Source organism: Leptodactylus fuscus, chromosome 3 (genome assembly GCF_031893055.1).
Source record: "Leptodactylus fuscus isolate aLepFus1 chromosome 3, aLepFus1.hap2, whole genome shotgun sequence".
In the NCBI taxonomy this organism is placed as follows: Eukaryota; Metazoa; Chordata; class Amphibia; order Anura; family Leptodactylidae; genus Leptodactylus; species Leptodactylus fuscus.
In genome coordinates, this window is record NC_134267.1 from 242,562,496 (window position 1) to 242,579,022 (window position 16,527).

The 16,527-nt window shown below is 52.5% G+C and overlaps 1 protein-coding gene across 2 annotated transcripts; it reads right to left on the reverse strand.

The window, feature by feature from the left end:
* Positions 1 to 1,653: 1,653 nt before the first annotated feature.
* EIF2B4 (eukaryotic translation initiation factor 2B subunit delta) lies at positions 1,654 to 13,947 on the reverse strand. 2 transcript variants are annotated; one of them, XM_075269372.1, is made up of 13 exons: positions 13,880 to 13,947; positions 6,194 to 6,231; positions 5,890 to 6,028; positions 5,562 to 5,780; positions 5,256 to 5,335; positions 3,682 to 3,773; positions 3,489 to 3,603; positions 3,323 to 3,399; positions 3,058 to 3,160; positions 2,775 to 2,902; positions 2,517 to 2,694; positions 2,242 to 2,422; positions 1,654 to 1,883 (listed from the first exon to the last, which is right to left on the reverse strand). In XM_075269372.1, exons 1-13 carry the CDS (start codon positions 13,899 to 13,901, stop codon positions 1,684 to 1,686), a joined length of 1,572 nt encoding a protein of 523 aa, XP_075125473.1. In that variant the 5' UTR covers positions 13,902 to 13,947; the 3' UTR covers positions 1,654 to 1,683. The 2 variants fall into 2 exon arrangements, with proteins under 2 accessions (XP_075125473.1, XP_075125474.1); XM_075269373.1 differs by lacking the exons at positions 5,256 to 5,335; positions 5,562 to 5,780; positions 5,890 to 6,028; positions 6,194 to 6,231; positions 13,880 to 13,947 and adding an exon at positions 4,050 to 4,084.
* Between the last annotated feature and the right edge of the window lie 2,580 nt (positions 13,948 to 16,527).

Here is a 16,527-nt window from a genome sequence, read left to right on the forward strand (position 1 = left end):
ACTGACATGGAGTGACATCACAGTCTCGTGCCCACTGACCTGGAGTGACGTCATTGACCCATGCTTGTTGACGTGGAGTAACATCATGTGCTTGTGCTGACTTGTTCTGATATCGCCACCCCTTGCCTGCTAAAATAGCAGATAGTCTCTGACTTATACTCATTGCCTGACAGTAGTGACAACAATCTGTGCCCTCCATCATATGGTGACATCTGGACCTGTTCCCATCACTAATCTGTGTAACATGACCGCCCTATGCCCAGCTACATGGAGTGCCACAACCATACAAGCAGCCATACTGATGTTGCAGGTCACATGGTCCACCTCACAGATGTGCATGCTCCGAGCCCACCTGCTTATTTACCTGTAGCCTAGTCAGAGACCCCTGAACCTCTGGACTGTACCCTCTGTAACATCCATACAGTGAAGGGGTTCTCGAGGTGACTGATCCAGTCATCACACCGGAGCTGGTGCGGACAAGTAAGAGATGAGAATGACTAGAAGGCCGCCTGCCTCGAGTGGACATCGAAGGAGAAGACTTTGAACATACAACTTCATGGAATGATGAGGTCGCCAACCATAAGGGTGAGGAAGACTCAAGAGCCGGCCACAAACCTAGGGCCTTGTGGTTCACTAAAGAACACGAGAACCACGTCTGAGAGCCCAGTTGTTTACGCCCGTGACACGAAACACAAAGATGCTCAAACACGGACCTCCGTCCAGAGTCCGACCTGCTCCAGGTCTCTGCCAGTCTAGATCCCAACAGGTCACAACCCTGTGCTGGACAGCATAAGAATAGTCCTGTCAAGTGTGTACAGTGCCTATAACTGGATCAACCCCAACCTAATAATACAGAAGAGGTTTTACACATCGATAATATTACATTTCCCATCCTCTGCCATGAAGAAGTTGTAGTGTGGACAAAAAGAGGACTCGGAGGTTGAAGTTTGGCTGCCCAGTGAGGTGAAGACGCATCTCTGATAATGGGTGCATGTCGAAATGGGCATGAGGAATCATCCAACATGGAGCCCGGCACGACTGGGATCACCACACAGAGTGAAACACCCAAACTGACCTGTCCCCACCAGGAGTCTGATGGCCTGAACCTACAGCACTGTAGACCCTCCCCAAGATAATACAAGCTCAGCTGATTCGAGCTGTGGTGAGGATGGGGACTGCAAACAGAACATGGACGTATAATAAAGGATTAGCCCCAGTCGTCGGATATGTTCAGACACGGAAGATTTGCTGCAGAGATTTCAGCTCCTGAGGGCAGGGCTGATGAAATGGGGAAAACCTGAATGTCGATGTACCCGGGACTTCAGTCTGAGCTCACACGTCCAGAGTCTTAGTGACCCAAACGGACTTACTGCCATAGATGCAGCTCTGGGACTCCATCGTCGTGTGGATAGATGAAGCATGGCATACTTCTGGAGAGTCCACCACTGGTGAGGAGGACCGTAGACAACATGTCCTCTATCCACCCCTGCACCGAGGACACAGTGGTGGCCTCACACTCATCAATGTCCTTAAGATATCCTGAAGTCCTTGTGGTTGTAGAAGGGGTAAAGCTGGCGGGATGGACCTTTTGAGCTATTTTGACCCCCCTCCCCCACATACATCAGTACAGACCAGATACAGAGCAGATAGATATTTAATAATATATTTAATAATACAGCGCCTCTACTGCTCCCCGCTCTTCACTCGCAGCACCACCGGGACAGACGTGCAGGGGATCATGCCTAGGTCAGTGATCACCAGGTCCACCAGGTCGGGGGGCGTCACGTCGTACACCAGGTTCAGCAGTCGCAGCCACTCGTTCTTCTCCCATTGTTTTAATGGACATCGCCCTTTCCGGGTCACAATCAGGTCATCAGGGTCATCTGCATGACAAGGAGCGACACATGAGGCTTTGTATGGTCTGATACCCCACAACATCTGCCCCTCAGTAACTGGGGGTACAAGCTGATACCACCCCGTAATATGGACTAGAATCTGTCTACACCTCAGCCTGGAGCCCTGAATTGTAACTAATATGGCCACCAGCATAGTGCAGTCTCAGGGACTGGTCTACTGTAGTGGTGCAGAGCACCAACCCGGACATTAGAGGGCAGCAGAGTCTGTAAATATCATTGGGAGCCTCCAATTATATTAGCAGGGATCCTTTAAGATCTACTGAGGATCGTACAACCTGGACCTGGAAACTGTCCCTGTCAGACAGAACAGAAGAGGCGCTCTCACCCAGCTCATTGGAGACGAAGGAGTCAGTCTGGACCTTCTCGCAGAACTTGTAGGTTTCGCAGCACACCAGCACCGGCACATTGTGAGCCTTAGCGATCAGCGCGATCTGGGAGGTGCCCACTCGGGACATGACGTATCCGTTCGCCAGCAGAGCATGCGCCCCCAAAAACACCTTTGACACCTGAGGGTAAAACACAACATATGTCACAATCAGAGCCCTGCCCCCTGCGTCGGTCATGTGACCCTAAGTAAGTCTGACCCCGGCAGGCCCTCACCTCAGGCAGGATGTAGGAGATGGCGGTGATCATGATGTAGGTGCAGTGGATGCCGCAGTTCACCAGTCTCCGCAGCGTCTCTCGCCCCTCAAGTCTCGGCCGGCTGTCTACCACGATGACCCGGAACCTCTTACCACTGTTGTGCGCCTCGCAGAGCGTGAACGTGACAAGTGAAGAGCTGAGGGGTACACAGAGAGGGTGTCAGTCATTGGGGCCTCGGGAAGGGGGGGGGGGAGGGGGGTTAGGGGCACCACTCACCAGCCATACACCAAGATGACATCGTCCTCGCTGATCTTCTCCGCCGCAGACTTGGCGATGGCCTGAGCCGCCAATCCGATCTTCTCGTGGATGTAGAGATCTATGCACTGATACAGGTGATCCTTGGCCTGAAGATGAGGGAGCAAAACCAGAACATCCCCTTCAAGCAGCTGGTACTACAACTCCCAGCATGCCCCACAGCCGCTCCTATACCCGCCTCGTCCTGAGTGTTATATACACATGAGGTCACCTCTATACGGGGCCCCGATCGGTCGTCACTCACCTCCTCCTCGCTCTTCTGCCGGCTGATGTTGGAGATCTCCTTCTTTATGTACTTGATGGCATTTCCCATGCTCGCTGATAGGGGGCGACACTGAGTCAGGAAACTGCAATAGAAAGACGTAACAGCGTTATAGACAGACACTCCCAACCCAGAAACCCCCACCCTCATTATCCACCACTACCACCCTCATCATGTACTGGCAGTGGCACCACTGTTGTACTCCGCACCAGTACAAGCCCCTCCCTCCTGGACGTTGACCCCTCACCTGATGGCCGGCTTCAGCTTGTTGACCAGGTCACGTGACAGCTCCTCATGGGGCGGGGTATTATAGTCCTGGATCACCTGTCATACAAGGGGGCAGCAGTTCACTCATCAGCCAGTAGGGGAAGGGGGCGGGGCTCTGGGTTTTGGTGGGTGGGGTCTTACGTTACCTGTTTGAAGCAGTGCAATAAGGCTACACAGCGGGAGTTGGAGCCGGTGACGATGCCCTGAGAGTACCGGAGCCCGAGCCGCACCACCGCCGGGTGTATGCCGGAGTGCGGGATGCTGGGAGAGAAGAGGGAGGGGTCAGAGCGAGGGTGATACAGTGCGCTGCGCCAGACACACTGCAGGCGACATGCTCACCTCATCTGCTGGGTGAGGGGGATCTTGCGGCTGTACTGGTGCAGGTGGGAGAACAGGCTGACCTTTCTACCGTAGTCTTGGCGGTACGGAACCTGCAGGGAGAGAGACCAGGAACAGCTCTACTCCAGTCACAGCCAAAGCTGCATCCTGCACTGTGAACACTACATCTCCCACAATGCACCAATGTAGAACACTTATACCAGAAGAATTATGAGTGCAGCTCTGGATGTGAACACAGTATAAAATAGATCATATTACAGTCTCAAGGGAGGGGGAGAAAGTCGTGAGGTTATAACGAAGGTCATGTCATGGAAACCAATCACAGCAGCCCAAATGTTAGACACACCCACAGCACACTGCTGACGCACCTCCAGTGCCCCGAGGACATCCCGCTCACCCCCAGACCTCTATAGGGCAAAGAGGGCAAGTAATAGTCAACAAGAAAATCAGAGCAGACCCAAGAAGAAGGAGCCGGGCACAGCCTGCAAGGGGGATGGAACCAGGCACAGCCTGCGGGGAGAGGGAGGGGGAGCCAGGCACAGCCTACGGGGGAGGGATGGGGAGCCGGGCACAGCCTACGGGGGAGGGATGGGGAGCCGGGCACAGCCTGCGGGGGAGGGATGGGGAGCCGGGCACAGCCTGCGGGGGAGGGATGGGGAGCCGGGCACAGCCTGCGGGGAGAGGTAGAAGGAGCCAGGCACAGCCTGCGGGGAGAGGTGGGAGGAGCCAGGCACAGCCTGCGGGGAGAGGTAGAAGGAGCCAGGCACAGCCTGCGGGGAGAGGTGGGAGGAGCCAGGCACAGCCTGCGGGGAGAGGTAGAAGGAGCCAGGCACAGCCTGCGGGGAGAGGTAGAAGGAGCCAGGCACAGCCTGCGGGGAGAGGTAGAAGGAGCCAGGCACAGCCCGTGGGGAGAGGTAGGAGGAGCCAGGCACAGCCTGCAGGGAGAGCGAGGGGGAGCCAGGCACAGCCGGGAGGGGGAGCCAGGCACAGCCTGCAGGGAGAGGGAGACAGGCACAGCCCGCAGGGAGAGGTAGGAGGAGCCAGGCACAGCCTGCAGGGAGAGGGAGGGGGAGCCAGGCACAGCCTGCAGGGAGAGGGAGGGGGAGCCAGGCACAGCCCGTGGGGAGAGGTAGGAGGAGCCAGGCACAGCCCGCGGGGAGAGGTAGGAGGAGCCAGGCACAGCCCGCGGGGAGAGGTAGGAGGAGCCAGGCACAGCCTGCAGGGAGAGGGAGGGGGAGCCAGGCACAGCCCGTGGGGAGAGGTAGGAGGAGCCAGGCACAGCCTGCAGGGAGGGGGAGCCAGGCACAGCCTGCGGGGAGAGGTAGGAGGAGCCTGGCTCAGCCTGCGGGGAGAAGGAGGGGGAGCCTGGCACAGCCTGTGGGGAGAGGGAGGGGGAGCCAAGCACAGCCAGTGGGGAGACAGAAATAGCCTGCGGGGGAAGTGGGGTGGAGTCTCTGGTGAGGGGGATCCAAACACAGCAGACCCCAGAGAGATGAAGGGGGGAGCGGAGCAAGACACAGCCCTAGTGATATAGAAAGGGGTCATTACAGACCAGGACACAACACTCCGCTCACCTGCTGCCGTTCCAGTTTCTTTGCCAGTTTCTTTTGCGCTTCAGGATCATCCACAAGGACATATTCTGGAAGACGCTTCACTGCAAGAGAAGAAACATCACCCAAGAATTACAGAGGTGGAAGACAGGAGCAAGGGGCAGGAGACCTCGGGGGCAGGAGAAGGACACCACACGGGCCAGAGATAAGGATGATGAGGAGACCCTAAGGGGTCGGCGATAAGGAGAAGGCGACCAAAGGGCCAACGACTAGGAGACGATGACAGGGATGAGAGGGAGAAGACAACAAGGATATTGACGTCTGCCTCACCTGTTTGGCTCTCAGGGGGCGGTGCTTTGACCTTAGTGGGCGCCGTTCCTGCACTTGGGTCCACCTTCTTGTTCTGCTTCTGGGCGCGCTCGGCCTCCTGTTTGGCTCTTCGCTCTGCTCGTAGCTCTGCCTTTGACTTTCCTCCAGCCGGTGGCTCAGATATGACTGTAGCAGGGGTTGGAGCGACAGGAGGTGTAACAGAGGGCTGAGAGGACTCCACTACAAGACAAAAAAAACCCATGGAGAATCAAGACTTCAAAGGGTCATCCCCAGCCCCAATTCAGTTACCATAACCTCACCATAACTTTCTACCCTTGAGGTCACTCACCTTTTTGGGGGGCACTTTCCTGACCCCCCGCTGTCGGGGCTTCCACTGGCGCAGCCGTCTTCTCCTTGCCCTTCTTCTGCAGCTTTTTCTCCTTTCGTAGACGGAGCTTCTCCTCTTTGGAGAGCTCCTGACCCTTCACCTGGGTAAAGGACAGCAATAAAATACCCGATAGCCCCTGCCCCAACACTTATACTAATGAAAGCCGCAAGTGGCCACGCCCTCTGACCACGACTACAAGCACCCAATGGGAGACCAGCAGGTCAACAGAGGCCAGGTAGAAGGACCAACAGGGGCAGAAACCTACCTTCAATTTCAAAGGATCCATCTTCTGTTTATTTCTATCTGTGTAAGACAAGACATACGAGTATAATCACCTGAAGCTCCTCCCACTGATAGAGACCACACCCACCACCACACCTGTACGGATATAAGTGCATAACAGATAGGAGGAGGCGATATACCCACTAGGAGGTGATGTATATGATATGATACCATCTCCAAAGGGAGATTGTAACCCCTTGGATGCCTCAGTCAAATATGACAGTGGCAACCAAGGGGTTCCGCTATGTTGCTGTCTCCAGCATCCCCCACGGTGAGATCAGGGGGTGTCCTAATCTGTAGTCTGCAACCCAGGGTCTGGCCAGTGACCCTAGACTCCTACAAGCCCCCCATTCCCTAGTTGATCCTGCCGAGACCTCAGGAAGTCAGTCTATGCGTCTGCAACGTCTGACTTCCTGTATAGACTGCAAGACACGTGTATGCTGTGTATCGCAATCTATAATATGGAATCAGCAATCAAAGCATCACTGGTTCAAGTGTCTTAAAGGGACATCAAAAAGTAAAAAAGAAAGTAAAAAAACTAAAATAAAGTGTTTGTAAAAAAATTAATAAAGTTATAAAGCTCCAAAAATTCCGCATAGAAAATGAATTCTATTAAAAAACCTAAAAATTTATAAAAACAAAGCATATTTGGTATTGCCGCGTCCGTAACAATCTGTACAATAAAACTGAACCTATATTTAATGTACTCGGAGAACCTCGGGAAAAAAAAAAAGGAAGAAAAAAACCCCAGAAGTAATGATTTTTCACCATCTCACCTTACAAAATATGCTATAAAAAGTGATCAAAAAGTCACATGTACCCCAAAACAGTTCCAATAAAAAGCATAAGTTGTCCCGCAAAAAATAAGCCCCCAACCAACTGTGTCAACCGAAAAATAAAAATGTTACGTATCTCAGACCCGCAGAATAAAGGTCACATGTTACTTATACTGTACACTGCATGCCGTAACCGTACTGACCCGCAGAATAAAGGTCACATGTCACTTATACTGTACACTGCACGCCATAACCGTACCGACCCGCAGAATAAAGGTCACATGTCACTTATACTGTACACTGCACGTCGTAACCGTACCGACCCGCAGAATAACAGTCACATGTTACTTATACTGTACACTGCACGCCGTAACCGTACCGACCCGCAGAATAACGGTCACATGTTACTTATACTGTACACTGCACGCCGTAACTGTACCGACCCGCAGAATAAAGGGAACATGTTACTTATACTGTACACTGCACGGCGTAACCGTACCGACCCGAAAAATAAAAGTCACATGTTACTTATACTGTACACTGCACGCCGTAACCGTACCGACCTGCAGAATAACGGTCACATGTTACTTATACTGTACACTGCACGCCGTAACCGTACCGACCCGCAGAATAACAGTCACATGTTACTTATACTGTACACTGCACGCCGTAACCATACCGACCCACAGAATAAAGGTCACATGTTACTTATACTGTACACTGCACGCCGTAACCGTACCGACCCGCAGAATAACGGTCACATGTTACTTATACTGTACGCTGCACACTGTAACCGTACCGACCCGCAGAATAAAGGTCACATGTTACTTATACTGTACACTGCACGCCGTAACTGTACCGACCCGCAAAATAACGGTCACATGTTACTTATACTGTACACTGCATGCCATAACCGTACCGACCCGCAGAATAACGGTCACATGTTACTTATACTGTACACTGCACGCCGTAACCGTACCGACCCGCAGAATAAAGGTCACATGTTACTTATACTGTACACTGCACGCCGTAACTGTACCGACCCGCAGAATAAAGGGAACATGTTACTTATACTGTACACTGCACGGCGTAACCGTACCGACCCGAAAAATAAAAGTCACATGTTACTTATACTGTACACTGCACGCCGTAACCGTACCGACCTGCAGAATAACGGTCACATGTTACTTATACTGTACACTGCACGCCGTAACCGTACCGACCCGCAGAATAACAGTCACATGTTACTTATACTGTACACTGCACGCCGTAACCATACCGACCCACAGAATAAAGGTCACATGTTACTTATACTGTACACTGCACGCCGTAACCGTACCGACCCGCAGAATAACGGTCACATGTTACTTATACTGTACGCTGCACACTGTAACCGTACCGACCCGCAGAATAAAGGTCACATGTTACTTATACTGTACACTGCACGCCGTAACCGTACCGACCCGCAGAATAAAGGCCACGTTACTTATACTGTACACTGCATGCCGTAACCGTACCGACCCGCAGAATAAAGGCCACATGTTACTTATACTGTACACTGCACGCCGTAACCGTACCGACCCGCAGAATAAAGGTCACATGTTACTTATACTGTACACTGCACGCCGTAACCGTACCGACCCCCAGAATAAAGGGAACATGTTACTTATACTGTACACTGCACGCCGTAACCATACCGACCCGCAGAATAAAGGTCACATGTTACTTATACTGTACACTGCACACCGTAACCGTACCGACCCGCAGAATAAAGGTCACATGTTACTTATACTGTACACTGCACACCGTAACCGTACCAACCCGCAGAATAACAGTCACATGTTACTTATACTGTACGCTGCACACCGTAACCGTACCAACCCGCAGAATAACAGTCACATGTCACTTATACTGTACACTGCATGCCGTAACCGTACCGACCCGCAGAATAACGGTCACATGTTACTTATACTGTACACTGCACGCCGTAACCGTACCGACCCGCAGAATAAAGGTCACATGTTACTTATACTGTACACTGCACGCCGTAACCGTACCGACCCGCAGAATAAAGGTCACATGTTACTTATACTGTACACTGCACGCCGTAACCGTACCGACCCACAGAATAAAGGTCACATGTTACTTATACTGTACACTGCACGCCGTAACCGTACCGACCCGCAGAATAAAGGTCACATGTTACTTATACTGTACACTGCACGCCGTAACCGTACCGACCCACAGAATAAAGGTCACATGTTACTAATACTGTACACTGCACGCCGTAACCGTACCGACCCGCAGAATAAAGGTCACATGTTACGTATACTGTACACTGCACGCCGTAACTGTACCGACCCGCAGAATAAAGGTCACATGTTACTTATACTGTACACTGCACGCCGTAACCGTACCGACCCGCAGAATAAAGGTCACATGTTACTTATACTGTACACTGCACGCCGTAACCGTACCGACCCGCAGAATAAAGGTCACATGTTACGTATACTGTACACTGCACGCCGTAACTGTACCGACCCGCAGAATAAAGGTCACATGTTACGTATACTGTACACTGCACGCCGTAACTGTACCGACCCGCAGAATAAAGGGAACATGTTACTTATACTGTACACTGCACGCCGTAACCGTACCGACCCGCAGAATAAAGGTCACATGTTACGTATACTGTACACTGCACGCCGTAACTGTACCGACCCGCAGAATAAAGGTCACATGTTACGTATACTGTACACTGCACGCCGTAACTGTACCGACCCGCAGAATAAAGGGAACATGTTACTTATACTGTACACTGCACGCCGTAACTGTACCGACCCGCAGAATAAAGGTCACATGTTACTTATACTGTACACTGCACGCCGTAACCGTACCGACCCGCAGAATAAAGGTCACATGTTACTTATACTGTACACTGCACGCCGTAACCGTACCGACCCACAGAATAAAGGTCACATGTTACTTATACTGTACACTGCACGCCGTAACCGTACCGACCCGCAGAATAAAGGTCACATGTTACTTATACTGTACACTGCACGCCGTAACCGTACCGACCCGCAGAATAAAGGTCACATGTTACGTATACTGTACACTGCACGCCGTAACTGTACCGACCCGCAGAATAAAGGTCACATGTTACGTATACTGTACACTGCACGCCGTAACTGTACCGACCCGCAGAATAAAGGGAACATGTTACTTATACTGTACACTGCACGCCGTAACTGTACCGACCCGCAGAATAATGGTCACATGTTACTTATACTGTACACTGCACGCCGTAACCGTACCGACCCGCAGAATAAAGGCCACATGTTACTTATACTGTACACTGCACGCCGTAACCGTACCGACCCGCAGAATAAAGGTAACATGTTACTTATACTGTACACTGCATGCCGTAACCGTACCGACCCGCAGAATAACGGTCACATGTTACTTATACTGTACACTGCACGCCGTAACTGTACCGACCTGCAGAATAACGGTCACATGTTACTTATACTGTACACTGCACGTCGTAACCGTACCAACCCGCAGAATAAAGGTCACATGTTACTTATACTGTACACTGCACACCGTAACCGTACCGACCCACAGAATAAAGGTCACATGTTACTTATACTGTACACTGCACACCGTAACCGTACCGACTCGCAGAATAAAGGTCACATGTTACTTATACTGTACACTGCACGCCGTAACCGTACCGACCCGCAGAATAAAGGTCACATGTTACTTATACTGTACACTGCACGCCGTAACCGTACCAACCCGCAGAATAACGGTCACATGTTACTTATACTGTACGCTGCACGTCGTAACCGTACCAACCTGCAGAATAACAGTCACATGTTACTTATACAGTACGCTGCACGCCGTAACCGTACCGACCCGCAGAATAAAGGTCACATGTTACTTATACTGTACACTGCACGCCGTAACTGTACCGACCCGCAGAATAACGGTCACATGTTACTTATACTGTACACTGCACGTCGTAACCGTACCAACCCGCAGAATAAAGGTCACATGTTACTTATACTGTACACTGCACGCCGTAACTGTACCGACCCGCAGAATAACGGTCACATGTTACTTATACTGTACACTGCACGCCGTAACCGTACCGACCCACAGAATAACAGTCACATGTTACTTATACTGTACACTGCACACCGTAACCGTACCGACCCGCAGAATAAAGGTCACATGTTACTTATTCTGTACACTGCACGCCGTAACCGTACCGACCCGCAGAATAAAGGCCACATGATACTTATACTGTACACTGCATGCCGTAACCGTACCGACCCGCAGAATAAAGGGAACATGTTACTTATACTGTACACTGCACGCCGTAACTGTACCGACCCGCAGAATAACGGTCACATGTTACTTATACTGTACACTGCACGCCGTAACCGTACCGACCCACAGAATAACAGTCACATGTTACTTATACTGTACACTGCACACCGTAACCGTACCGACCCGCAGAATAAAGGTCACATGTTACTTATTCTGTACACTGCACGCCGTAACCGTACCGACCCGCAGAATAAAGGCCACATGTTACTTATACTGTACACTGCATGCCGTAACCGTACCGACCCGCAGAATAAAGGGAACATGTTACTTATACTGTACACTGCACGCCGTAACCGTACCGACCCGCAGAATAAAGGTCACATGTTACTTATACTGTACACTGCACGCCGTAACTGTACCGACCCGCAGAATAAAGGGAACATGTTACTTATACCGTACACTGCACGCCGTAACTGTACCGACCCGCAGAATAATGGTCACATGTTACTTATACTGTACACTGCATGCCGTAACCGTACCGACCCGCAGAATAAAGGTCACATGTTACTTATACTGTACACTGCACGCCGTAACCGTACCGACCCCCAGAATAACAGTCACATGTTACTTATACTGTACACTGCACGCCGTAACCGTACCGACCCGCAGAATAAAGGTCACATGTTACTTATATTGTGCGCTGCATGGCGAAAAATTTTAAAAGTAAAACTCAATGCCAGAATTGATTTTTTTTTTAAAATCCAGCAAAAAAGTGTTAATAAAATGTATTTAATAACTTGTAGGCGCCCAATAATGGTGTCATTACAAAATACATCTCATCCCGCAAACAACAAGCTCTTGCCCGCGTCACCAGAAAAATAAAAAAAATATAACAAAAAACCCCAAATCACCAAATTATTAGGACACAAGTGGCGGCGGCAGGAAGGGAATATATAAGGAGGGGGAGCGAATATCAGGGGACACCCCCGATTTACAGCTTATGGGGAAAAAGACACCAGAAGTGACCTCCAGAGTGACCCCCCAATCATAGGAGCTACTAGGACATAGTAATGGTGCTCCCAATGTCCTCCGCACAGCTTAGAAATTCACTTCACCATCCGCCATAATTTATTATCTATAAATGAATACGCAGCCGATGGTGAAAATGCGTCACATGTTGTGCCCGACTTGTATCAGAGATGATGCTCCAAAGGCTGTAGAGCCCGGGATCCCCACTTATCAGTTTTTGTAGTGTCCCCATTTTACGGTTTTATATACCGCTAGAAAGCCAATAGTGCACTGAATTTAGCGCACTGTCGGCCTTCTCGTTATGTTCCCCGCGGCTGGAGATATTGGTGGCGTTATAGTGACACAGATCTCTGCTCACTGTCAGAAAGGTGACAGTCAGGCCGGGGTGTGAGGAGGGCCCTCCATGACTGTATTTGTCTATAGACCAGGGGGGCGTTCTTCACAGCTTAGTATCATCACTGGGCAGTAAGGAGCGCCCCCTCTGACAGTACAGGGCTATGGACGAGCGCAGTCAGGAGGGGCGTTCCTCATAGCCCAGCTAGACTGTCAGGAACCCTTATGACAGTGGGCAGAGATCGGTAATGGCTCTGATATCTGCAGCCCCGGGGCACGTGAGGGGAAGCCGAGAGTGCACGAAATTCAGTGTGCTATTGGCTTTCTAGCGGAATATAAAACCGCAGGTGTAGGAGGACGTGAACAATTCTCTACAAATGTGGTGTTATACTGTGCAGGGGCAGGAAAGGGGGCGCTATGCCAAGGAGGGGGGACCCAAGTCAAAAGCATCCCATGGGGCCGAGCCTTCTCTAGTCTCATCCCTGTCTGTATTTATTACACCCTGGACCCTGGCGCTGATTTTGCAGCAGATTTTTCCCTCATTCCGACTCCATCTGAAAGAATTAGTGCAGGACGCGGAAAAAATACAAAAAAAAGCGTCGCACTGGACCTCACTGCGGATTCGGAGGCCACGGCCTGAGACTCCGCACTGGTTATACCCCATTGAGCCGAGGGGCAGAAAATAAAGATAAAGCCGGGGCAGATGTCGCCTAAAATTCCTCTTTACTCTCTGATGTCTGGCCTGGACTCCAGGAGGTCGCCTCAGCAAAAAAGGGGCCCCCAAAAACCTGGAGCCAGCCCTATGTATATATATATATATATATATATATATATATATATATATATATATATATATATATATATATATATATAGATGTATAATAGATAGGATGTGGTGATGTCACTACTGTAGATAGAGATATATATACACACAGAGAGAAACATAATAGATAGGGGGTGGTGATGTCACTACTAGTAGTATATATATATATATATATAGACAAGAGGAGGTGATGTCACTACTAGTAGTATATATATATATATATATATATTAGAGAAGAGTAGGTGATGTCACTAGCGTAGATATATATGTATATATGGTGATGTGACGGCTGCACTGATATAGCTGTATACTGTCTAGGAGGCTGCTGTGTATATACAGGGGGCTGCACCGCCGGTCTCCCGGTTCTCACCCGGTTGGTCGCTCTCCTCCATGTTTTCTCTTCTCCCGGCACTTCCGGTTTGTGGAGTCACAGCGCAGCCATGTGGTCGGAGGACGGAGCCGCCATGTCACAGTCTGGCAGGATGAGCTCATCTACTGGCAGAGCAGCCAGTCAGCGGGCACGTAGGACGTAGATAGGAAGGCTCAGCGGCAGCCATGATTGATAAGGGCAGGTGGTGGGAGGGGCGATAATAATATACAGTACTCGTCTAATAGCGAGCCCCGCCCCCAAATAAGTGATACCACTCATATGGTATATAGTGAAGGAGAGAGAGGTCATATCTAGAGCACGTCCTGCTCAGGAGCCATTGTATATGGTCTCAGGGCAGTGCAAGTGTGTAAAGCTGGAGGGGACAAGGGTCTGGAGGGAAAACAGAGGGGCTTGGTGGGGGACAGAGGAGTCTGGAGGGGACAGAGGGGCCTGGAGGGGGACAGAGGGGTCTGGAGGGGACAGAGGAGTCTGGAGGGGACAGAGGAATCTGGAGGGGGACAGAGGGGTCTGGAGGAGGACAGAGGGGTCTGGAGGGGACAGAGGGGTCTGGAGGAGGACAGAGGAGTCTGGAGGGGACAGAGGGGCCTGGAGGGGGACAGAGGGGTCTGGAGGGGACAGAGGAGTCTGGAGGGGACAGAGGGGCCTGGAGGGGGACAGAGGGGTCTGGAGGAGGACAGAGGAGTCTGGAGGGGACAGAGGGGTCTGGAGGGGACAGAGGGGTCTGGAGGGAAAACAGAGGGGCTTGGTGGGGGACAGAGGAGCCTAGAGGGGTCTGGAGGGGACAGAGGGGTCTGGAGGGGACAGAGGGGCCTGGAGGGGGACAGAGGGGTCTGGAGGAGGACAGAGGAGTCTGGAGGGGACAGAGGGGTCTGGAGGAGACAGAGGAGTCTGGAGGGGGACAGAGGGGTCTGGAGGGGACAGAGGAGTCTGGAGGGGGACAGAGGGGTCTGGAGGAGGACAGAGGAGTCTGGAGGGGACAGAGGGGTCTGGAGGGGACAGAGGGGTCTGGAGGGAAAACAGAGGGGCTTGGTGGGGGACAGAGGAGCCTGGAGGGGGACAGAGGGGCCTGGAGGGGGACAGAGGGGTCTGGAGGAGGACAGAGGAGTCTGGAGGGGACAGAGGGGTCTGGAGGGGACAGAGGAGTCTGGAGGGAAAACAGAGGGGCTTGGTGGGGGACAGAGGAGTCTGGAGGGGACAGAGGGGTCTGGAGGGGACAGAGGAGTCTGGAGGGGGACAGAGGAGTCTGGAGGGGACAGAGGAGTCTGGAGGGGGACAGAGGAGTCTGGAGGGGACAGTGGAGTCTGGAGGAGGACAGAGGAGTCTGGAGGGGACAGAGGAGTCTGGAGGGGGACAGAGGAGTCTGGAGGGGACAGAGGGGTCTGGAGGGGACAGAGGAGTCTGGAGGAGGACAGAGGAGTCTGGAGGGAACAGAGGAGTCTGGAGGGGACAGAGGGGTCTGGAGGGGACAGAGGAGTCTGGAGGAGGACAGAGGAGTCTGGAGGGGACAGAGGAGTCTAGAGGGGTCTGGAGGGGACAGAGGAGTCTGGAGGAGGACAGAGGAGTCTGGAGGGGGACAGAGGAGTCTGGAGGGGACAGTGGAGTCTGGAGGGAAAACAGAGGGGTCTGGTGGGGGACAAAGGGGCCTGGAGGGGACAGTGGAGTCTGGAGGGAAAACAGAGGGGTCTGGTGGGGGACAAAGGGGCCTGGAGGGGACAGTGGAGTCTGGAGGGAAAACAGAGGGGTCTGGTGGGGGACAAAGGGGCCTGGAGGGGGACAGAGGAGTCTGGAGGGGACAGAGGAATCTGGAGGGGACAGAGGAGTCTGGAGGGGACAGAGGAATCTGGAGGGGACAGAGGAGTCTGGAGGGGGACAGAGGAGTCTGGAGGGGACAGAGGAGCCTGGTGGGGGACAAAGGGGCCTGGAGGGGACAGTGGAGTCTGGAGGAAAAACAGAGGGGTCTGGTGGGGGACAAAGGGGCCTGGAGGGCGACAGAGGAGTCTGGAAGGGACAGAGGAGTCTGGAGGGGGACAGAGGAGTCTGGAGGGGACAGAGGAGTCTGGAGGAGACAGAGGAGTCTGGAGGGGGACAGAGGAGTCTGGAGGAGACAGAGGAGTCTGGAGGGGACAGAGGAGTCTGGAGGGGACAGAGGAGTCTGGAGGGGGACAGAGGAGTCTGGAGGGGACAGTGGAGTCTGGAGGGAAAACAGAGGGGTCTGGAGGGGACAAAGGGGCCTGGAGGGGGACAGAGGAGTCTGGAGGGGGACAGAGGGGCCTGGTGGGGGACAGAGGAGTGTGGAGGGGACAGAGGAGTCTGGAGGGGGACAGAGGAATCTGGAGGGGGACAGAGGAGTCTGGAGGGGGACAGAGGAGTCTGGAGGGGGACAGAGGAATCTGGAGGGGGACAGAGGAATCTGGAGGGGGACAGAGGAGTCTGGAGGGGGACAGAGGAGCCTGGTGGGGGACAGAGGAGTCTGGAGGGGACAGAGGAATCTGGAGGGGGACAGAGGAGTCTGGAGGGGGACAGAGGAGTCTGGAGGGGGACAGAGGAATCTGGAGGGGGACAGAGGAGTCTGGAGGGGACAGAGGGGCCTGGAGGGGACAGAGGAGTCTGGAGGGGACAGTGGAGTC

What these genes read in the sequence shown, in the direction of transcription:
- EIF2B4 (XM_075269372.1), bottom strand. Translation starts at nt 13,901, where the DNA reads ATGGAGGAGAGCGACCAACCGG. An exon ending in TGGATCCTTTGAAATTGAAG is followed by an intron (nt 6,029 to 6,193) that starts GTAGGTTTCTGC and finishes TCCTTTACCCAG; the next exon opens with GTGAAGGGTCAGGAGCTCTC. An exon ending in GTCATCTTGGTGTATGGCTG is followed by an intron (nt 2,695 to 2,774) that starts GTGAGTGGTGCC and finishes TGTACCCCTCAG; the next exon opens with CTCTTCACTTGTCACGTTCA.